The 23,864-nt window shown below is 43.1% G+C and overlaps 1 protein-coding gene across 1 annotated transcript; it reads left to right on the top strand.

Annotated features, from left to right (window-relative positions):
• Positions 1 to 560: 560 nt before the first annotated feature.
• Positions 561 to 23,775, top strand: KREMEN1 (kringle containing transmembrane protein 1). Its single transcript, XM_019620926.1, has 9 exons — positions 561 to 611; positions 6,758 to 7,074; positions 7,464 to 7,555; positions 11,692 to 11,816; positions 12,142 to 12,295; positions 15,149 to 15,481; positions 15,993 to 16,151; positions 16,619 to 16,703; positions 17,400 to 23,775. The coding sequence occupies exons 1-9, from the start codon at positions 561 to 563 to the stop codon at positions 17,560 to 17,562; spliced, it is 1,479 nt and encodes a 492-aa protein (XP_019476471.1). The 3' UTR covers positions 17,563 to 23,775.
• Positions 23,776 to 23,864: the final 89 nt, after the last annotated feature.

Below are 23,864 nucleotides of genomic sequence, written 5' to 3'. Positions count from 1 at the left end.
GGCAGCGCGCTGCAGCTCGGTGATCTTTAAGGTTCCCTCCAGCCGAAGTCGTTCTGTGATTTTGTGATCGGGTTTGCGATAACATCCCTTCCTTATCGCCAGTTCGGTGCGCGGTGCCGGGTCCGGAGCGGCTGATCCGGACGGTCCGAGTGTCACAGCCACCGGATGCGCGGTCCTCCTGGATGTGCTCTGAATAGTTGAATCTTCTTTATTCTGCTTAATACAGAATTTGCACTGCTTCCTCTAGCTGTGATTAGACACTTGCTCATCTTCACGTTTTGTAGGTACACTTAGAATCATAGAATGATTGGGGTTGGAAAGGACCCCCGAAGGCCGTCTGTTCCCACTGGCTGCAGTGCACAGGGACACCCACAGCTCCAGCAGTGCTCACAGCCCCGTGCCCTGACCGTGGCTGTGTGCAGGGATGGGGCACCACCACCTCTCTGGGCACCCTGTGCAGTGCCTCACTGCCCTCAGTGTCAAAACTTCTTCCTTACATCCAACTTAAACTTCCCCTCTTTTTGTTCGAAACCATTTCCCCACATCCTATCAATCCTACCATGTCTGATTATCAGTCCCAGTACCATCAGGCAGTGTTTGTTGCACAGTTGGTAATCCTTTCTCTATTGAAGTTGAAGAGTGTCATCTTTTTTCCAAACACAACTGTGGACAGAACACACTGTGTAAGCAGCCAAGTTTCACACAGCTGCATGTGAGCATGTAGAGGATATATCCCTGTAGGAGTGTTTGGTTCATAGGCAGTGTAGAGACCTCTGTGCACATCCATGCTCTGGCTGCATAGATCCACAGCTACTAAAGGTGGCAGAGATGACTGAGCACAAGCAGCTGCGGGGAAAAAAACACGATATTACAATGAGTGAATGTGTAGCAAAGATAATGGATCCAGGAAGCACAGCCACCTACCTTCCAGTTTGTATTAATTCAGTCACTGAGATCTGCAGTACTCAAATCTCAGTCATACTATATTTCTCAGTAATTGAGGGGTGAGGGGGGTGGAGTAGTGAATGTGTTGCCTATGATTAAAGGATTTTTTGAATTTGGTGCTTTTTGTGTTACAAAGACAGAGAAACTGAAAAGTCTGTCAGTTTCATTGAAGAAATCTTGTTTTATACACTCAGTGCAATAGGCTGTCATTTTTAGTTTCTGTACTTATAGCCTTCATTTGATTTCCCACTCAGAAGCGTGTTTGATTTCCCCTCTTCCCTTCTCTGTTATCTTTCTGTTCAGCAGTAGCGGATCTCTGTGCTGTGGTTTCCTTCCTTTGAGCTGTTGTTTCACCCCAAACCTTTGTGTAAAGCAGCTCTGCTTTGTGTTCCTTGAGCAGCCATCATGCAAATCATCCAGCAAGCAGTTCTAAGCAGGCTGAGATAGTCACCCTAGGCGCTTCGGGGGATCGTGCTAGTACATGCACAGAGCCTAACTCAAAATCCGGAGTTATGAATGGATTTTGGTAGGGTGGAGCCAACGGAGTGGGAAGGAGGCCGGGATTACACGCTGCCAGCTGCTCATTTTGTCATATCACACCACAGCGGTTGTGCAATTGAGCTCTCCCTCCATCTGCACAGTGGCTGAGGCCCACGCTGGTAAAATTTCCGGAGGGATTCGGTCTGCCACACTTGACAGTGGAACAACAGATTTAAAACTTCACAAAGAAAACAAATGGGTGTATTAAGGAGCAGAAATTCCTCTGGGGCTACATCATGCATTCTTAGTTCCAGTGATAAAGAAGCTCAGGACAAGTGTGGTGGTGGAACCGTACTGCTGTCCTCTCCCAGGCTGTGCCGATGGATGCTGAAGATGAGGTTTGACCCAATGTCATTGTGACCACTCTCTACTCTGAACCAACACTAAATATGACCGTTTCGGAGCAGCTGAGGACCTCAAAAGATGATGCGTGTATGCCTGTGTAGGATGAGAGATTTTTAAACTACATATAGAACATCTCTATACTGCGTAGGGGAAACCTTCCGCTTCAGTGTCCTCGTGGCATCACAGCAGGCTTTCACTGGCCTTATCCTCCCCAAAATAATCTATTTTCCATCATAACATATTATGGAATAAGGTTTTTTCCTGACCAATCCTATGAAAATATGCAAATGAACATTTGGTTCAATCAATAAAACTGCATCTTCAAAGAAAGCCATTGCGCTACTAAAAATATTTTTAATAATGACCACAGAAGCCATATTTGTCTCTTTGATCTCCTGAAGCTTCTTCTGGTTTTAATCAGTGTTCCCACATGCAGAATTGTGGCAACCTATGATAATAGAATCTCTATTCGTGTATCCATGGGGAAACAAAAACGCTCTCATCTGAGGAAGGTAATTGGGTGCTGTGCCCCTTCCAGCCGTGGGCCTCCATCGCTGCTGGGGTGTCTTGGCATCGGTTAAGTGGTTTCTGTCCTTTCCTCTGTGCCTTACTCTCTCATTGAAGTGTTTCTGCTGTCTAATTATACCCTTTCAATCAAATTAGAGACTGCAGCATCTGGTTAGTGCCTGTAACTGTTGCCATCTGCACCTAGATACAGTGCTTGCGTTTAAGGAGGAGTGCTGTGATTGCAGGCTGCAGCAAGAGCAAGGAGAGTGGTTCTGGTAGAATGGAGATCACCTGAATCTCTTCTTAAAGCACTATTAGAATGCATGCATCAGGCAGCTGACACACAGTCCTTGTTGGACTCGGCCCACACTCATATCCACGTTCATTTTAAGAACCTTTCCTTATTGCTCCAGCCTTGCAGGACGTTTAAAGTCCTGGTTGTTACACTTCTGCAGTGAAACCTCGTATTTCAATGGCAGCGGTTTTCATTTAGCTTTGTTTATTCTTTTATCCTTAAAAGAAAATGCTGCTTCTCATGGAGATGTTGCTGGTAGGATCTCTCCTGCTATCCCTACCCGGAGCAGACAAATAGACAAGTAACTTGATTATTATTTTTTTCAGTGAAATAGGAATGAGTTTTTTACTCTGAATTTTCAGTGCAAAGCTATGTATGCACCCCAGTCATACAAGAGCACTCTTAAACCGTCCTGAATCTCCATCTCTTCAGTCTCCAATTGGTAGCATCATTGAGTGCATCTCTGAAAATGATGGACTTTGAGGAACACTCAGAGGGCTTAAAATCAGATCAGAGAGTCACAGGATGGCTTAGGTTGGAGGGGACCAACCCCTGCTATGGGCTGGCTGCCCCCCACCAGCTCAGACTGCCCAGAGCCCCGTCCAGGGCCTTGGAGAGGAAGGATGTTTGAGTATAGCTGTTTTCTTTGCTTTTCCTCTCATTTATGCAGAGGAGACTGCAGAGGAAATAAAGATGTTTGTATTATTTCCATCACTCATCATTTGGCACACATCATTTGGCCATCAAGGACTTCAGAGCTGCAGACCAACACATGGATGTCCATGTTAAAAAATCACTGGAAGCCAGTGCAGACTCTGTAACTTCAGTGTTATATCATCAATGCTTCATTCAGGATAGCAGCCAGACTGTTACATTTTGCACTACCTTAATTTTTCAAATGGTCCTTCAGTGGTGCCCATGTGGAGTGCAGGCAGCCATACAGTTCCACAGTAACAAAGGCAGAAATGATCATTGTAAGGTCCCTACATTGAAGAAGAAACCGAAACAGATGGAAAAAATTTCTACTACAGCTGCTGTTTGATCTTCCAAATGTTGATCTGGCTCTAATAAAACTAATTGTGAACCTGTATCTCACACAGAACGCTTGCTCAGAGTGGACAACCATCCCAATTTGTTTCCTGCTTTTTGCTTTCTGGTATTTTCCTCTCAGTAGGTACTTCTCTAGACTCAGCAATCACTTAAAGGAAGAGTTATTTTACTACCATGGTTCTGACTGTGATTACTGCTGTTTGCAGGCTTTCCCCAGAGCAGCAGATGCAGCAGTCAGTAGGTGGTTAGTAGAGGGAAGTCATGGTGAACAAAGACAAAGGTACTGAGTGTGCTGAGGGTCCTGCAGTGCTGGGAATTTTATAGGGAACCCTACAAAGTATAACGCAGTAGATCTCAAGGTAGAGGAAAGTAGGGCTGAGGTTCTTTTTATTGAATGACATTGCTTACGTGAAACGTTTGTACTTCAGTGCTGTGGCAAAGTAACTATTATTAATCACTGAGCATTATTAGCCATTATCCAAATGAAAATTTCCAACTAGATTGCCTCTAAAAAAACAAACAAAAAGTATTTCATTTGATTTTGTTTGTTCACAGCGGCTATATTTCATAATTTAAAATAAAGCTTTGTTGTTTCTTTTCTTCTGGGATAGTCAGTGTTTTTCCATGGTATCTCACTTCCTCCCCTAACAAACTAATGAAGCAGAGGAGCTTCCCCATAACCCAGGTGATAGATTTTCCCCTAATCATAGAATCACAGAATGGCCTGGGTTGAAAAGGAGCACAATGCTCATCCAGTTCCAACTCCCCTGCTGTGTGCAGGTCTCCAACCAGCAGCCCAGGCTGCCCAGAGCCACATCCAGCCTGGCCTTGAATGCCTGCAGGGATGGGGCATCCACAGCCTCCTTGGGCAACCTGTTCCACTGCCTCACCATCCTCTGAGTGAAAAGAACACCTCAGCCCTGCACAGGAACAACGCAGGTATTGTTGCAGCCACCTATTACCTTGAGAGCAGAGTGCTGTAGCTAAGAGGAACAAAGAGAGATCTGGCTCTTCCTTCCACACCATGTCCTCAAAGTACTGAAAAAGAAAAAAGGCTGAAGATGAAAATGAACAGCGGTTGCTGCTGCAAGTTAAAGCACGGGCCAGTCTTAGCAGATCCTGCAAGGGCTGATGTTAACTTCCGTTCAGTCTGTGTGCCAGATCGCGTTCAGGTACTGTAGCATTCCTTACATTGTTGAGGAGATGTTAGTACACATTGCTTCGAGTTCGGAACTGAAAAGCAAGAAGAGTCGTAGCATTAAACTGATGAAAGCACCTTTTCTGGCCATGTTTGTCCCTCCTCACAACTGCTTTGTTATACCATACGTTATTGTGTCCATCCAGTTTATGTTTTCCTCCCCTTTCCATCAAATTCTGCTATTTATTTTGCTGCGACAGGAAAGCTGTGGTGTCCATTTCAAAGCAGGAGAAGCGCTGAAGGACAGTGGCACCGCCGGTGACTCAGAGCATCTTTTTTTGTATGTTTACACAAATGTTTGCGGTGACTCAGATACTGGAAATTCAGATCTGCGTTTTCAAGGAAATGCACATAGCCCACCCGCCTGGCTAACGAGGCTGGGTTAATTAAAGTGAGGAGAAGTGTTAATCTGAAGCTTGTTTTTTGCTCAATCAGATAAGTTTCTCTTCAGGAGCACCGCGCCAGGGCCAGGTGCAGTGCTCTCCCTTTCCTTCAGGGCACTGGAGTAGAATATCTCTGCAGCTGTTCCATGAGAATGAATGCTATCAGATAAAAAGAGAGAATGCTGTCAGATAATATGGAATGCTGCCCAGCCTGCAGCTAGGGACAGACGTTTGTGACTTCCCCCAGTAATGCTACCAGCACAGGGCCATGCTTATGGCCACGTAAAACAGGATAACATTTTAATTATATCACAGAACGTTGCATTTTAATACTATTTTTTAATAAATTCATGGATGATAAGTGTTATCAAGTAAAATTGACTTCTTTATGTTCTTTCTGGAACAGGTTGCCCAAGGAGGCTGTGGATGCCCCATCCTTGGAGGCATTCAAGGCCAGGCTGGATGTGGCTCTGGGCAGCCTGGGCTGCTGGTTGGTGACCCTGCACACAGCAGGGGGTTGAAACTAGATTGTCATTGTGGTCCTTTTCAACCCAGGCCATTCTATAATTCTTTTTGGCGATTGTTTCTGGAAGATTGGATCAGAGTAGATGTCCCTCTTCATTGTAGAGGAGTTGGACTATAGGTGAGCTATAAAGGTCCCTTCCAACTCAAACCCATCTGTGATGATTCTGTGAGAACCACACACTGTGATTGATGTTGGAAGGGATCTCTGGAGGTCATCTTGTTCATCCCCTCACCTCAGGCAGGGTCAACTGAAGCAGCTTGCTCAGGGCCATACTCAGATGTATTTTGAATATCTGCAAGAAGAGAGAATCCATCACCTGTCTGGTAGACCTATTCTAGTGATCAGTCACCTTCATAGGGCATCTTTTAAAGAACTTTTAAAATCAGGATATAAATGTTTACAAGATTCACAACTACAAAATCTTTCATTTTGTAAGGTACGGATGTTCACAAACGTATTTAATTTAGAATGAGAGCTGGGCAGTGTGCTGATAAGTAGCAGACTGATAATGTCATGTACTGTCATGTTTGGAAAATCAGCAAGTTACAAATTCAACCTAACTAGCAAAACACAGAGAAAGCAGTAAAAAGTGTGATTTTTTTTCATTCAGAGTATGTACTTGATTGTATTAATCACACTTCAATCCCAACCAAGGTGTCTTATAAAGAACTGAGTAAAAATCATAGACCCGTAGAATGGTTGGAGTTGGAAAGGACCCCCAAAGGCCGTCTGTTCTCACTGGCTGCAGTGCACAGGGACACCCACAGCTCCAGCAGTGCTCACAGCCCCATCCCCTGACCGTGGCTGTGTGCAGGGATGGGGCACCACCACCTCTCTGGGCACCCTGTGCAGTGCCTCACTGCCCTCAGAGTCAAAACTTTGTCCTTATATCCTGTTTAAACCTCCCCTCTTTAAATAGTGAAATCATAATCCCTTTAATGGGTGTTTGGCTCTATCAGAAAATTTAGAGTGCAAACAGCATCCTCAGTTGCCTATACAGTGGAGGAAATCTGTTAGTGAAAGGAAACTGGAGTCTTGGGGATGGGAGAGCGGGCAAGGGAAGAGCAAGTAATCACCAAATCTACATATATTCTCTCTCTTTCCATTTCCATTTCTTCCCAGAATGTTATACAGCAAATGGGGCTGATTACCGTGGCACTCAGAACCAGACCTCCCAACACGCAGGGAAGCCTTGTCTCTTTTGGAATGAGACCTTTGAGCACCCTTATAATACTTTGAAATATCCCAATGGGGAAGGAGGGCTCGGTGAGCATAACTACTGCAGGTAAGGACTATCTCATTGCCACCAACGTTGCCTCGATGCAGCTTTAAGCAGTTGGCACAAATTAGAAGCATGTCAGAACCATGAGTATCTACAGGTCCTGTTTTATCCTGCGATCAGAACCCTGAGTCTTTGGCTCAGCACACAAGTACCATTTGTAGAATAATAGAGAAGTGATGTGTGAAGCATCACAGCACGCTTCACATGTGCTACAACTACAGTGATTTGAACATCCTGTCCACTTCTGTTGTTTTCTTGGCATGTAATTGCAATGGGTTAAATGTTAGAGCAAAAATAGTGTGAAACTCAGGTTTAGTAAGATTTATTTTTACATGGTGTTTAAAGATGACTGATTGTTCACTCACTCACTCTCTCTCTTTTTTTCCCCCCAGGAACCCTGATGGAGATGTCAGCCCATGGTGCTACATTGCAGAGCACGAGGATGGAATATATTGGAAATATTGTGAGATTCCATCCTGCCGAAGTAAGAGAACCATGTAATTAGTTCAGGCCTGTGTCTCTGCCGAGCGGAGGTTGGCAGTTATACAGCAGTGGGTAGTGATTTTCCAACAGAAACTAGGACAAGGCCAATCAGCTTATTTTCATTTGCAAACTAAGCAATATTTGAAACGGATCTCTGGAGTTAATGACAAGGTTGCTGTGTAGTTGTTCCTCCATTGCTGCTCTCTTCATCTCCTCTCAGAATTACTGGCTTACGTTATTTACATTAAAATAGAAGATGGGGAAGCACTCAAAACATGTGGAGTACTTCTAGTTTTTTTAATCTGATGAAATACACCGTTAGCTTAGTACAGTCTAGGGGAGAAAAATGGATAGGAAATGATCAGGTAGGTTTTCAAAAAGATGTATACGTCTCCATCACTTGCGGTTCATTTGTTAAATGGGTAGCATTAGTTTGATGTGAATAGCACACACCTATGGAACTGCTAGGAGGAAATAGGGGCAATAGAAGTGGACACAGGGAAAAGATGAATAATTCAGATCGCTCTCAAGTTATTCATCTGAACGTTCCTTCCAGCATCTGATATTACCAATGTATGATACTGCTTACCTTATCCAAAATGTGTTTCTCTTTTCAAGGTTCGTGTCAGTACGTTCCCAGATTTTCATTCCTGGATGCTCCAGGATAAATTCTGAAGAATCACATTTTAAACATATTACTCAATATTAACACCCATAACTGACCATTTTATTAGGTCTGATCACTGATATATTTTTCTCCTAACTTCTGTGCCTCTCTGCCCAAGAGATTGCCTCTGCATACACTGTTAAATATCAGAGCAGTTGTCCTGATGTCAGCATACTTCTGATTTAAGGAAGTACCCTTCAGAAGGACTCCCATAATTAATAAATTTGTCTGGGTCCCAAATTAAAGAGTTTGCATTTTCTTTAAAGATGACAGATTTTAAGCAAAGTCTCTGGATATGTCACCAGCAGGCAAATTCTCCCACTTCATTTGTTCTATGCAAGGAATCCTTGTAAAACAAATCTCACTCACTTTCTCTGTGATGGGGGGATGAGGATTTATATTTGGATGCTTACTTGCACAGATAATCCAGATTTATATTTACAAAATACCCTTTTGACCAGTAGCAGCTGTTTCGAGCGTTGCGCTGAAATTGGATACTAGAAAAAGGAATTATAGCAACAAAACGTACACTACAAGTCCATCCAAGTCTTAATGCAAACTTCATGGTTTATGACATTGTGTAATTAAAAAAAAAGCTTATTCCTTACTGTATCGTCTGTTTTCAGTAAGCACAGTGATAAACCTCAGCCCCATCAAAACTAACAAACCTGTGAATTGCGTAATACAAAACTGAGTTTTGTGGTGGAGTAAGAAAGCAGTTTTGTAAAGAAAACTCATTTCAATGTTTTGAGGAGTTAAAAATTTGTGTCCTGTAAGCAACCTTTCCATAATTATGTCTGCTACTAGAAAAAACAAGTATAACTTAGTTACAGACGATACCCACATAATGCCAGTATAACACCAACAACACGAAACTTCTCTGGAGACATTTGCACACAGTGATTCACTGCAACTACAATTAAGCATCTGTGATTTTATCATCTCTTATTCACACGTACTTAACATAGAATGCTTAATTCAGAAACGCATTCTGCACTTGTAAACACGCTGTATTGGATTTAGCAGTGGTAGATGAGAATGGCTGTCATGGTGCAAAGGCCAGTGGTAGTCCCAGGGGGGTGGTCCCAATGGGTAGTCCCCAAAGGAGCTTAGTCTTTCCTTTCCTCCTTCTTCTTTTCTCAATGTCTTGTGTGCTGGTGTGGGTATAAACAAATAAAAGGGAAAAAAAGCAGTTTTTGAAGGTCAGAGGAATTAATCAGTCACAGAAATATTTTTATTATCCATATAGATTCATAATACATACACATAGGACTGTGGGATATCCTGGGTTGGAAGAGTCCTTGGGACATCATCGGATACAACCTGCTGCCCAAAGCAGAATCAGATAACACCGTTATGTTTATACCATCTTTGCTGATTAACTCCCAGTAGCAACACAGCAGTGTCTCAAGTTTAGGACCAGCCCATCAGTAGCCAGGGGGAGAACGGATGCAGCAAAATCATGTATACATGTATGGTAGTCCATATTTTCTCAGGTCATTTAATCGTTTGATGTGGGCCTACTCAAGTACTCCTAGCTCTCTGTGGAGCACGTAGCCATGAGGTTATGTATTTTGTTGACTTAATAACAAAAAATATTTGCTTGGAAATTGCTGCTCACTATTGGCTAGACTGGTGATTCTCCATGAACAACTGCTTATTCCAAACCGCGTGGCGGATTTTGTTCGCTAGATATGAGAAAGCTGAAAGCTCACTGGGACACTAAGGAGACTAATTGGCTTTAGGATTTTACCCAGCTGCTGTGCTTTATTTAGTGACAAAATGTACAGAGTTTTCAAAGGTTGAGTCTGGTTTCTTTGCATGGGAAACACTGAAGGACTAATCTTCTGGAGACATGGCTGACGGGTCTCACCAATAAAGCTATTAAGTAGGTATATATATTAATATGTGGTTTTAGAAATCCCAGGTCCTCTAGCAAAAGGAGCTAGACTGGTGGCGAGGAACTGTTTTCTGGGCAGTGAAATAATGTGCTTTACAGAAAACTGAGCTCTCTGAGAATTATCTGTCCAGATGTACCCAGCTGGGTGGGGTTGTAAATGGGAATTTCCAAAGGTATGTTAAATCAGGCTGTAACTTGAATTCACAGCACTTAGAAGCTTGCTGCTGCAAGGCATATCCAAGCCATAAATCCATGCAAGCATTTAGTGTTGAAAGTGTATCATTCTTAGGAAAGAAAATTATTTTATCAACAATATTTGAAGTAACGTGATCTAAGAATTAAAAAAACCCAACAAATACTTGAATTTGATTCTTCCTAACTTTGTTCTTTCCTTTGCTCTTCTTTCTAGTACTGTAGTCATCCTCAATTGCAGATCACTGAGAGCTATTCCAAAAGAATGGGTAGAAGATCATCTTTGTTAGAATGGGACAAATAGAAGTTGTGAATTTAGGGAACTGTTTCATTGCACACGTGGGGAGGTATAAGGAAATTCACCAATGGGACTTCCCAAACCCAAAGCAGAACTGAGCCAGTTGTAAAGATGGCTCCTTCTGAATGCATATGGGAGGACAGAAATACTGAGGCGCTCAGTTTGCTAAGACAGAAGGAAACAAAGCAAAATATAAACCAAAACTACGATGATTTTTGGATGTTCCTACCAACTGAATTATTCAATTTATTTCTATTTCTATAACTCTTTTCTTTCTCTATTTCATTCTAAGTGCGTGAGCAGACATGACAATTAGACAAGGAATAATTTTATGCCCTTTGCACAGAAGCATACTCCACACAGTTTCTCTAGAAGTCATGGCTAAATTCCAGTGATTAGATGAAAAGCACAGAAACAAAACAAAACAACAAGTTATGCCCTGAAGAGAAAAATCTCTCTTTATGACCACCCATAGTGATCAGTGAGCCTTGAAACATTGGTAGGACAAGGGGAAATGGTTTCAAATTAAAAAAGCAGAGAGTTAGACTGGATTTAAAGAAGAAGATTTTACACTGAGGGCAGTGAGGCACTGCACAGGGTGCCCAGAGAGGTGGTGGTGCCCCATCCCTGCACACAGCCACGCTCAGGGCACGGGGCTGTGAGCACTGCTGGAGCTGTGGGTGTCCCTGTGCACTGCAGCCAGTGGGAACAGATGGCTGTAGAGTATTGCAGGTATACTGCTAAAAGGCTGTGATGCTGTTTCATCTCCTGTCATTTATCCCTGGGAAAGTTTGGAAAACATGACACAGAGTAACATTTCTCACGGTGTAAAGACAATACAAGAAAATACAGAGAGCTGCTTAGTAACAGGAGAGTAGTTAAAGAGGTCGGTGTCTTGAAGAGGGCACAGGCTGCCCAGGGAGGTGGTGGGGTCACCATCCCTGCAGGTGTTCAGTGAACGTGGAGGTGTGGCACTGATGGTAATGGCACGGTGGGGCTGGGTTGGAGTTGGACATGGTGATCTTAGATGCCTTTTCCAACCTTCATGTTTTTATGGCTGTTGTCTGTTATTCTTGCCAGTGCCAGGGAATCTGGGCTGTTACAAGGATCATGGAGAGCCACCTACTTTGACGGGCACCAGTGAGACCTCCAATAAACTTACTATCCAGGCATGCATCAGTTCCTGCCGAAGTCAACAATTTAAGGTGATTTCTTTGACATACATTTACAAAATGTTTTAAAAGACTAAACCATGGGTGTCCAGCCTTCTGGCATGCTTGGGCTGCACTGAGTGAAGAGAAATTGCCTCGGGCTGCATATATGCTGCTCTAGGTGCCCTCTAGTCCAGCTTTCTTGCTAGTTTTAAGCAGGATCCTAACAGCTCAGTCTGTGGTGGGACCTCTAACCACAGACTAATCAACTTCTCCAAAGCACATGCATTCTGCTGCCAGCTTGCTTGTTCCCACAACCTCCTGCTGTTACACCTTTAAACATGACCCCTCCCTTCCTTATGCATCTTTGTTGTCAAAGTTTGCAGGCATGGAATCAGGTTATGCCTGTTTCTGTGGAAATAACCCTGACTACTGGAGATACGGGGAGGCAGCCAGTACGGAATGCAACAGTGTTTGCTTTGGAGACCATACTCAGCCTTGTGGTGGGGATGGCAGAGTCATTCTTTTCGACAGTAAGTATTGAAACAGGCTGAGTTTTTCTCAAAGGAGAGGCCTCAAATGCTGAGCAAATTAGGGGAAAGGGCTTAAAGGCAATGAGAACTGTTGAGCAGAAAAACACCTAAATTCAGTATAAAATAAAGCTGCTTTCCACTTCAGCTTAAAATTCCCATCCGTTAATAATGTGAAATAGCTCTTCAAAGAAGCAACGCCTGCTTAGGCAACTGACTGCTCCAGAGATTGTCTCTTACTTCTCCGGAGCTGGTGCTAACTCTGCTCTCACAAACACCCTGTTTTTCCTTATTAAGCCAGACAAGACTTGCTATAACTCGGTTACACAATGCAAAGCAACAGAGAAGAGCTGGGGAAGGGTGTACAGCAAAGGTACAAACAAGTCAAATTTGCTATTTAACCATCACTGATTTCATAATTTCTTATACATGGAAATCTTTCTTCCTATTACTTGATGGCCACTGGGGATCTCTTCCAACTCAAGCCGTTCTTTGATTCTTTGATACTACTTTATTCAGATTCTCCCCCAGTGGAGCTTTATACTGCTTCCCATATTGTACTAGCACGCAGGCTCGTACTGTTATATCCACTGATACCTTCTGCTCTTGGCCTCCTGAATTCATGATGAGTAGAAGCATCCTTTGTGGCATTTCTTCTTTGAAATGACCGAGGGCTCAGCCAGCTGTTACCCTGAGCACCTGCACTGTCTTTTCTGGTGAGCAGAAAAAAGAAGTCGTTCTAGTAACCACCACCTGTTTGGTTTTGCTGATTAGCAACACCTGCTCGTCTCATTCCTCTTCCCCAAGGTCACTGACTTCTAATCTACAGATTGTGTTGTACCCCCAGAACCATCGCTCCTGATACCTGCTGGCTTCCTGAGCTCATCATTTCCAAGTCCTTTCTATGCACAACACTGTCTTATCCTTTTTCTGTCTCTTTCCCACCTGCAGAGTCCCATGGTCCTCAATGTAACATCCAAGTGTGGAAAAGAGACAGGGACAGTAAAGATGCAGTGGCAGGCATTGAAGAGTTCTGTGTCTTTAAGCTAAACTTTTTACACCCATCTGTAACATTTACCTATGTGTTTACGTGCTGTTGTCATGGCCTAAAGCTGTAACATTCAGACCCACAGCACAGAACTCTTCCAGTTCTGCATAGAACTGGGATGGGAAGGCTGCCCAGACTGCTCCGGGTGCCCCATCCCTGGAGGCATTCCAGGTTGGTTGGGGCCCTGGGCAGCCTGAGCTGGTGTGGGGCAGCCAGCCCACGGCAGGGGTTGAGGCTGGGTGAGCTTTAAGATCCCCTCCAACCTAGAAGCTATTCTGATTCTCTTCTTCTATTTCCATTCCGTACGGGGAGCTGCTATACTTTGTGGAGCACTAACCATTAGCATTCACAATTAATATTGCCTATTTGAAGAGCACCTTGCGTTTCAGTTGTTACAAACAGCACAGCCAACTGTGGCAACACCTACCAGCCATTTGCAAAGAGCAAACGAAACCCCACTGTCCAATTTCAATTCTAGCAATACAGTCTATTCAAACAATTCAATCTACTCAACTACATCACCAGCTGTTAGCACGGAGTGAGTGCCAAACACAGATTCTCTGTGGGCCTTTGTACCTCGGTGGGATCTTTCACATTCTTTAAATTCTCCTTCTTTCATGCACTCTCAGTCCCTCTGTGGGGTCTTTTATAGTGCAGCACTGGTGTGAGGTTTGCTGCTATGACGAGGCCGTGCTCCAGAAAAAAAAGGAGAAGTGTTTTCACTTTATTTTCTGGCAGACATGCTCTACTTTTTCTCATTCCCCCAGCTTGCTTTTAATTTGCATTTATTAGAGGCCTTGCTCAGAGCCCTGTGAAAATTGAAACACTTCAAAACGTGTATTTACTTTCTCCAAGGACTCTGTTACAGTGCTTTAAGCTTTCAGAGAGAAGACCTCTATGGGGGAGTGATCATTCTGATTCAAACAGTTCTGTCTGAAATATACTATTTCATATTGAATGTTTAGGATATATATATATATTTGTGTATATAAATACACACACATGCATCATTTGTGTTGGAAGGGACCTATAAAGGCCATCTGGTCCCACTGCCTGCAGTGCACAGGGACACTCATAGCTCCATCAGTGCTCACAGCCCTGAGCCCTGACCGTGGGTGCCTCCAAGGACATATATATGTATATATATATAGATATCAAGTCAGTTGGCTGGCACTAAACTTCCTCTCTAGATTCATTGCTGAATAGGTCTGCACTATGACCCTGAACAATCATTAAGGAATGTAAAGTGTCACTGGGCACTGAGCTTAAAGGATCGTATCACAGCAAGTAATCTAATAGAATTGCATTAGACTTCATAACAGGCACTTATTCAAGTTACTTCATGACAGTAAGGTTGATCAGGAGAAAGGATGCTTAGAAGGCACATATAAATGTTCACTGAGATTATTAACGAACTAGAACATCATTCATGTGAGGACATTATTTAGCTCTGGGAAGAGAAGGCTTGGGGTTGGGTTACTAATGTGGATAAATACCTGATGTGAGGGTGTAAAGATAAAGCCAAACTCTTCCTGTGGCAGTAATTCTGTGTCAGAGTAAGGGGCCAGAAGGAATGTATCCCAAGCAAATGCCATGTAATATATTGCTCCCAGTGCTGTGGGAAGTAAATAACCTGAGGCCAAGAGACACTGGAGGAGCAGTGCCCTAATGCATAGGGCCCACCCAAGTGCATGCCCTAAAGTTTGTGCATTCGAGTTCCACAGAGTGGAAAGCTGTGTGTGATGGTTGTATTGCCTGCACTGGTTTCTCTTTTTTAATTTCTTTTCCCTCTCCTCTTTGTTTCACAGCCCTTATTGGTGCCTGTGGAGGGAATTACACTTCTGCTACAGCTGTGATCTATTCCCCAGATTTTCCTGACACATATGGCACAGGCAAAGTCTGTTACTGGACCATACAAGTCCCAGGAGCATCTCAAATCCTCTTCAGCTTTGTCCTTTTTGAAATCAAAGATGCTACAGACATGGTGGAATTGCTGGATGGCTATACCTATCATGTTCTAGCTCGTTTTAATGGGAAGAATCGGCCTCCCCACACTTTCAACATCTCCTTGGATTTTGTTATTTTGTACTTTTTTTCAGATGAAATCAACCAAGCCCAGGGATTCGCTATCAGATACAGAGGTAAGAGGTTAGCCTTGTTCTTTGTGCATTTCAGTGTGTCATTAAAGCATGTAACTCATCCAAAAACTCCAGTCAGCTGTGCATCATCCACAGCAACGTTTGCATTTTCAAAAAGTCAATCCTATATGCACCTACCTATCAATACAGATTGGAAAATAAAAAAGTGGAAAAAAAACCCCAACCCAACAACAACAATAATAACGCCAACAAATAGTAGTCCAACAGCATCTTTGGTTCAACTGAGCTCTTTCCAGTGGTTCACTCCACTTATCTAGAAAGTCATCAGGAGAAAACACTGCAGCCCTTCAGTCCCACTGCTCTGATCAACAGCAGTGGAAACAAAAATTCTGAGAACCCCTTCTGGGTGAAGCCCCAGTTTGACATCAGACAGAACGTGCTCCCTGCATTCCCTAAACGGACCAGAGAGAAGCACGTTGCTCTAAAGTACAAAGTAAAGCCCTATTACATCTGTGTAGAAGTTGTTGATGTAATCACACTGTTGTGTTTTCAGCTGTGAAGGACAATGTGCATCAGAACAAGATTGCAGCAAATCAGACCCTTTCAGAGAAGAGAAATGAACACACAAATTTCAGCATCAACGCAGCTCGGTCATCAAAGATACTTTATGTCATCACGACCAGTCCAAGCCATCCCAGCAGCTCCATGCCTGGTAATGTCATCTCCAGTTAAGATGAGATTCATTTGCTTTGCTTTGTTACTTACTTTGTAGAAGTAGTGAAATCAGATAGGAAGTCAGAGCACTTCAGTGACCGTGGAGGTGGCAGAAGGTGCTGAAAAAAAAGAGCATGCATTGATAGAGTCTCGAATTAGCTTGGATACTGCATGCAGCTCAGATATCCCAGTGCACAAAAGCTACTGCAGTTCTACAAAGAAGGTTGTAGACACAGATGGAGCAGGTGAATGGGTGGGGGAGGTGCCACTGAAATGTGCTGTGTGTCTGGAACTTTCACGGCATCTTTATATTTGAATTGGAAATAACACACTTCCCTTTTCTTTTTCCCTTTTTCCCCATTCCTTTTTTATTTTTTTCATTCTTCTCTCTTTCTTTTCTGTTTTCTTTTCCATTTCCTTTTCCTTTTCCATCTCCTCCTTTCTCCTTTCATTTTTCTTTTCCAGAGTGGACAATATACAGTCTCACAGCACTGCTCATTCTAAGCGTTACGGCCATATTGGCCAAGATATTTCTCCATGTTGCCATGAAGTAAGTACAGAGCAGAGCTGGCCCTGGTGAATTGACATCTCAGCTCTGTTCCCCCTTGTGGTACACTTCATTTCTGTGCCTCCTGATATTTTCATATTGGTCAGATTCAAAATCAAGTTATTTATATCCTCAAGAGTATACGAAGTACCTATATACAATATATACATAATATGTGTGTACATATATAGAACCATAGAATGGTTGGAGTTGGAAGGGACCCCCAAAGGCCGTCTGTTCCCAGTGCCTGCAGTGCACAGGGACACCCACAGCTCCAGCAGTGCTCACAGCCCCGTGCCCTGAGCGTGGCTGTGTGCAGGGATGGGGCACCACCACCTCTGTGGGGACCCTGTGCCTCACCGCCCTTATTGATATTGACTTTCTTTTAATTAAATATTGAAAATGATTCCAAAAAACCCACAAGCGTAAGAATTTGTATTGTGGCATAACACACAGTATAACTTTTTACCTGATTGAAAAACTGATTTTATTACTATCTTTCTATACCATCGTTTGGTCAAAAACTAACCAACACTTCAAATCCTGATACAACTGTGCAATGTGTTGGGGGAAAAATAAGTGTCATAGATATAGTGGAACTTGTCAGCATTACCAATACAAAAATAATGTTATCACACTAATAACAGCAGCTTCTTTTGTACCTTAGTCACTGATGATGAGGTAATGCTTGTTTCCTAGATCCCATCAGATCCCACCTGCAAATGAAATAGAGGATTCCAGTGAGGTTACTGCTGCTGGAGAGATCTGGAGTATATTCTATCGGCCATCCACATCAATATCCATCTTCAAGAAACAGCTGCGAAGCCAGCAAGACGATTGCAATCCACTGGTGGGAAACTGAAGTGTCTTTTATTTTACAGGAACCAATCTTCTTAAAATCCAGGTGATTTGGGAATAACCCTTTTTTTTTTTTCCCCTCCCGCTCTCATACTTGTCTTCCAAAAAGTCAATTCCCAAAGTCCTTTGTGTGACTTTGTCTGTCTGCTGTTCTCTTTTGTATACTGGTGGCAATGGATTTAAGTGATGCAATAATTTTCAAATATCTGGAGCTCATCAAATCTGCAGTGCTGTCAATTACTGCGAGAAGAAAGCATTCCCCTGCCTGTGAAATTAAAACAGAGCTACATTTTTAAGACTAATGCCCTTAATTGCCAAAGAACTGAAACATCAGTGGGGATTTGATCTGCGGAATAATTTCTCTTTGATTGCAACAGACAGCATTAACTATTTTTTCTCTTTGGTAGAAGATCTGTTCACCTACAGTGCTGACTTCTCATCCCACCACTGGGGATCAGCAGTGAGTGTGTCAGCCTCAGCAAGTCCAGCCCTGTAGATACTTAAGAAAACAATGACAGGTCAGATAAGTTGTTGGGAACAGTTGGCATTCATGAGCAGCTCCTTCAGCTATGGCAGAGTGAATTCAGTGAGAGCCATTAAAGTTCTGTAAATCCGGTTAGGACAAAGGGTGTAAATATGAGTTTAAATATCCTGCTGCTCGTAGCAGACAGGTGGGCATGCAGACACTGCTCAGTGTCTCTGCCAAGGGTAACGGAGACGAGCGAGAAAACCGTCACTGAGTTTACATTCAGTATCCGCCCTCCTGTTATCGACATCGAAAGCTTCTCCCCTCATGAGGACTGTAGATTTCATTGAAGGAAACGGGGCATTTAAAAATCAAACGACGACACATTGTGCCTTGCTGCTCCGAAAGTAATGCCTCCTGTTTCGTGGCATCGGCGCATTTGTGGCTGATGGTGGTGGTACGGCAGCAGAGGTTGAAACTTCCCACCAATATCCCATTCCATTGCTGAGTGACAGATGGCAGCAGAGGGGCACTCTGACAGGATGGTGTCTGATGTGGAAGTGTGTATAAAGCAAAGGTGTATCAATGAATTCTTCCACGCAGAAAAAAATGGCCCCCCATTGGCATTCATAGATGCTTGCTGAACGTTTATGGAGATCCAGCAGTGGATGTGAGCACAGCGAGGGGTGGGTGGTGCGTTTCAGCACAGCAGCACTGGGTCACTTCCGCTGGTGCAGGCTTTTATGTGCACGGCGTGCAGGCTCTTGCTCATCACTGGTGAGAATGCATAGTTAATAGTGGCGACTATGTTGAAAAATAGTGCTTTGTAGCTGAGAATTTCCTCTGTCAAATTGTGCTATCGTGCTCTTTGTATCTGTTGTAGTTTGTATGGAAATAAATAGGAGGCACTACTTTCAGAGCAACCTACATAGATCTAGACTTTGCCTGAACTGAATCAATTCCAGCTCCATTTATGCACCACAGATGAGTGCCAGAGACAGCTGAACGATTGCACAATAAGTGCTTAATAGAAACAGAACTTCACTAAGCCAGCAATTATGGAATTGTTTATATCAAAAGTAGAATATCATGGAAGCAGCTAGTAATTTCTTGCATAAGCTATTGGAAAGGTTACAGGAAAAGTTAACACAGTATTGCCAACGATTAAGACAGCAAGAATTGTAAAGTATGTTGGTTCTCTCTTACATGTTGGACTAAAAGACATTGACTCTTTCAGACTTAACAAGACATTGAAAATTGCCTTCTTAACAGTCAGTGTTTACAAAGACCTGTAGCAAAACAGTTTGCTTTCTATCTGTGCTTAGTCTGGTTCACTAATGGAAAGCAGAGAGTCAGAGAATAAAATCAGATCCCAAAGAATTATGCTATGAGCACAGCATGAGGAAGCTTTGCCTTCTTTTCTTACCAAAAATTCAGCAGTCTAACCAGTGCAGTCAGAGGAAAATTCATAAAGCACGTAATTAATGCCAATAACTTGAAAGAGTACCCAGTGACTGATTTCTACTGCAAAAGGACGGACAAAACAGTTTTTACATCTCTTCACGCTTCAGTGGTACAGTTGTATGTGGCCGACGTAAATGGTACACATTTAAATGGCACTTTGCTATAAGGGGTTAGGAGAAGAAGAAAAGCCTGACATGCACAACTGTTATAATCCCACATGATTCAGCACACAGAAATGCCTCTATGACACCGGCAGCTGACAGCTGCCCTGAATACCACGTTAGCGTTTGCAGCATTGACTTCAACAAACAGAAAATGACTGCAGAACAGGAATTTGTTTGGACTTTTACCTGAACAGCCTTTCGAGCTCTTACCCAGCAGTTCCCTCAGTAGTTTGGACAGGCTGCAAATACAGCGTTGGGTCACAGCTTCAAATGCTTTGACAACAAAACCATCACAATGAACCATCTCTCATGCATTCCAGCCCCTGTCCTGGTGCCTTCCTCCCTGTGTTGTGCTGCAATGGTTGGCTACATGGTGATGCAATATGCTGTTATAATTACCATAGCTTTTTCTTCTTGAGGTTAGGGTAGAGTAGGATAGCATAGTGTGGGGTGGGATAGGATGGAATGATCAAATGGAATAATAGAACAGGAGAATAGAATAGATCAGTTGGAAGGAACCTGCCAAAGATCATCAAGTCTTCACGGCAGACCAATAGTTAGAGCATATTGTTGAGGGCATTGACCAAATGCTTCTTGAGCACTGACAGGCATGGGGCACCAGCCAGCATTGCCCTCCCTCAGATACTTTCAAGGACCTTAACATCATTTTTATATTGCGGAGACCAGAATCATATACGGTATCCAAGGTGAGGCATACTGTAGCTAAACAGCAGGAGGAATCACCTCTTTTGACAGGCTGGCTCTGCTGTGTTTAATGCACCCCAGAATGTGGTTTGCTCTCTTGGCTGCTACCACGGCCATGTGGAGAAGCAGCCATAGGACTGAGGGTGCACCAGAAATAGGAGCAGTGAGCACTTTGCTGGTACCCCAGCACTGCATTTTGTGAAGCTGCCTCCTAACTGTGTGCAAGAAGTTGTGGGTGCCTCATCCCTGGAGGCATGCTGGGATGGGGCCCTGGGCAGCCTGATGTGGTGGGGGGCAGCCAGCCCACGGCTGGGGGTTGGAGCTCGGTGATCTCTAAGGTCCCCTCCAACCTCAGCCGTTCTATGCAGCACGTTGGTTACAGAAGTCCACAGAATACGTGGACCTCTGCTGGCAGCCAACAGGAGAAGTGGCCTTCCCAATTCAAAATCTGCTTTTAAAAATAGTTTGTTGACTAAATGATTTTGTACGTACTTTCGTCTTAATGTTTTTTAAGTTGGAGAGAAAATAGAGACTATAACTTAAAAAAAAAAAAAAAAAGTGTGATGTCATAGTAATATATTTATATATGTATAGGAAATTATTTAATACAGGATATTATGCTTGTATCTTGCTAATGTTTCATAGGAAGATGTTAGTTTACACTCTGAGAAAAATAAATTTTCCATACATTGTAATCATGGGAAAAAAAGACCAGAATTTATTGGTACATAGGATAGAATGGCACTAAGAAGAGTAACTCAGCCTCTCAGTTTGGTAACGGTGATGAAACAATTGCTTCAGGTGCCCTTTCTTCCTTTGAATCTCGTGTCTAGCTTGCAATTTTATTTGGTTGTTCATCCAATCCTGCTAATTCATGTGCATATACTCTTGGGACCATCCTAACATCCAACATCTTCATCTATTTATTCATTTAAACATTAACATCATCTGACTTGGGGCTTTATAATGCTGCTCATCCAAACAACCCAACAGCACTGCACAACTATGGTTTCTGTAGTCCAGGATCCCCTGGAGATGGTATAAATGTGAGATTTTTACTGGAAAATGAAGCAGCATCCTGAATGCATCCAGGCCAACACACCGGCAGGCATTGGCTGCCGCTGGGTGAGCATGATAAGCTGTTCCAGTTTCACCTTCTGCTCACTGAGCCTTCTCAGCCATTGCAAAAGACTGCTAAAGATGTTGTAGTGCACCATTTTACCAAATGGAAGGGTCTACTGCAAAACCATAACTCTCAGCAAATACCCAATCTGACCAGCCCAACTAGTTCTTAATAGCTTACAGAAACGTATTTCACAATCCTCTGATGAAATACACTTTAATGAGAGTTTCACCTGAATATTATCCTAGACATTTTTGAGTAAACGTATCATTCTGCTAACTTGAGTGAAAAGTGGAGCCCTATTCCTACAGCACCGCCCCCAGTACGTACGTGTAATGCAGCTCTCAGCTTTACTGAGTGCTTGTGCTTTTCAGGATGAAATTTTGCATTCCAAAATTCAGTCTGAAAGACAATTTACTGTAAATCCAGGGGATATCCCATGAAATAAATCAGACTGACAAGAAAAGAACAAATCCTGCTTGAAATGACTCACCGCTGAAGTATGTGCTGTGTCTATATGTGGTCATCCCGCATTTGGCAAATGGCTGGAAGTAACAATTATAAAAAATTAAATACAGTAGATTGCCACGGGAGGAGCCCAGTTTGTGTTGCTGAAGTGTAGAAGAGCATTGCATAGCAGAGGGAGGAGCCCAAGAAAACTCTCATTTTCTTTTAGAAACACCACTGTCACACAGGCACTGGTCTCTTCTTACACAAGAGGGGATTACTTTGCTCTCCTTTCTTGCCATCCAGTCTGTGAGACTCCTTTTAAACTTGCTTATTCTGGAAACATTTGCCTTATTTTTTATTTTTTCTAAGCACCAGCTTCATTCCCGTGAGAGAAATGTATTCTTTACTCTGAATGAGATCCTTTCATATCAAGCAAGTCACAGAAGCGCAGGGCATCCCTTTCCATCAAAGATCTGGTTTCGGGTCTATTGTATCCCAGACAAAGATCTGGGCAGGCTGGCTCCAGCTTTAAGAACACAGCCACCTCCAAAAGACACTTCACCACACGAGGAACCCATCAAAACCAAGCACTGTGTTATACACAAACAGCTGTGCAAAACATAAACAACCAGTACTGTCAACTGTCTGCCTTAGAATTCAGCGCACTCCAAATTGCTACTGCCAGAATGAGACCGTGCTCCAGAAACACCAAGCATTAGCATTGTGTACAATCTCAGTAAGAAGTAATGCTCTTCTGAGTGAATTCTGAGGTGACTGAATTACAATACACTGGAACAGGCCTAGATGAGAGGGGGAAGAACCCTAATCCAAAGGGTTATCAGGTGGAAACCTTGGTGAGATGGAAGCAACCAAAGGAGAATGGAATTTTTTTGTGTCACTGCATGAAGAACACATAACATATAGAGGCAAACTATTTCAACAACAGCATATATATGTGTTTTACACGTACATACGTGCACGGAGATCATTATTCACCAGTGATCACATCCAAGCCATTTTCTTCTATGTGTTAATAAATGTATTTGATCATATTGTGCCCTCTGTTGACTCGATGAGAGCAGCACAACGCTGATTTTAACTGCAGTGGAAGCAATGATTTCATGATCCAGGGTATGGACTTGGGTGTAGCCTATCTGTTCAACAGACTTCTCCATTTGTTGCATCCATTTGCACCGTGATGGCTCGGGCCTCAAAGCAGTCTTAGTTCAGAACAATAGATGACTTTTATCTGAAATTAAACCACAAATAAGTTCCCTTGCTACAGGAAACATGCGGGTTCCAAATAGAAATGAGGATGCCTTCCAGCAGGTGTGTGCCAGCTGCCATGTGAATTGAGGCTTCAGAGACTTGTGTGACCCTCTCACACAGCCTTCTCTCTACACAGAAGTCCAAGAACTGTCCTGGTAGTTACAGACTACAACCCTGCAGCGTCAAGCTTCATTGCATCTCCTTCCCCATTTCCCACTTAAGCAGAGCACTTAACCCCATCTTTTCTACAGCACGCTTTGGTGCACTACGGTCTCAATCCTCCTCTCTTCCTTCTATCTACACCTTTGCCCTCCCTTCCTTTGTAACCTGTAACATCTAACTTCCTCCTTCTTAACAGCAAGATCTGCCAGCTGTGAGCAGGGACACCAAACAGCAGGCACTGAGACTGCTGGAGACACAATTAGGAAGGAGCTAAAATCAAGTAGCGGCCTTACACTGAGCATAACGCCCAGTAAAAAACTGATTTATTTTGTATACTCCAGTGTGGCACTTACCTGAAAGTTGAATGGTCCTGGGACAGAATATTACGGGTTGTCTCCAAAGGGGAAAAAAAAAGAAGAAAACTTTGCATTTTTTAAATCACAGACGCTGTTGTATCTGTATGTGTGTGTATGCATAGATGTGTCTACCTGTTATTTAACAAA

This window comes from Meleagris gallopavo, chromosome 17 (genome assembly GCF_000146605.3).
Source record: "Meleagris gallopavo isolate NT-WF06-2002-E0010 breed Aviagen turkey brand Nicholas breeding stock chromosome 17, Turkey_5.1, whole genome shotgun sequence".
In the NCBI taxonomy this organism is placed as follows: Eukaryota; Metazoa; Chordata; class Aves; order Galliformes; family Phasianidae; genus Meleagris; species Meleagris gallopavo.
This window is presented reverse-complemented; position numbering and strand designations above follow the sequence as displayed.

Excerpts from the sequence above, each read along its gene's own strand:
- KREMEN1 (XM_019620926.1), top strand. The coding sequence starts at position 561 with ATGTCTGATTATCAGTCCCAGTACCATCAGGCAGTGTTTGTTGCACAG. Across the intron at positions 11,817-12,141 it reads GCCGAAGTCAACAATTTAAG|TTTGCAGGCATGGAATCAGG; the intron begins GTGATTTCTTTG and ends TTGTTGTCAAAG. Across the intron at positions 16,704-17,399 it reads TTTCTCCATGTTGCCATGAA|ATCCCATCAGATCCCACCTG; the intron begins GTAAGTACAGAG and ends CTTGTTTCCTAG.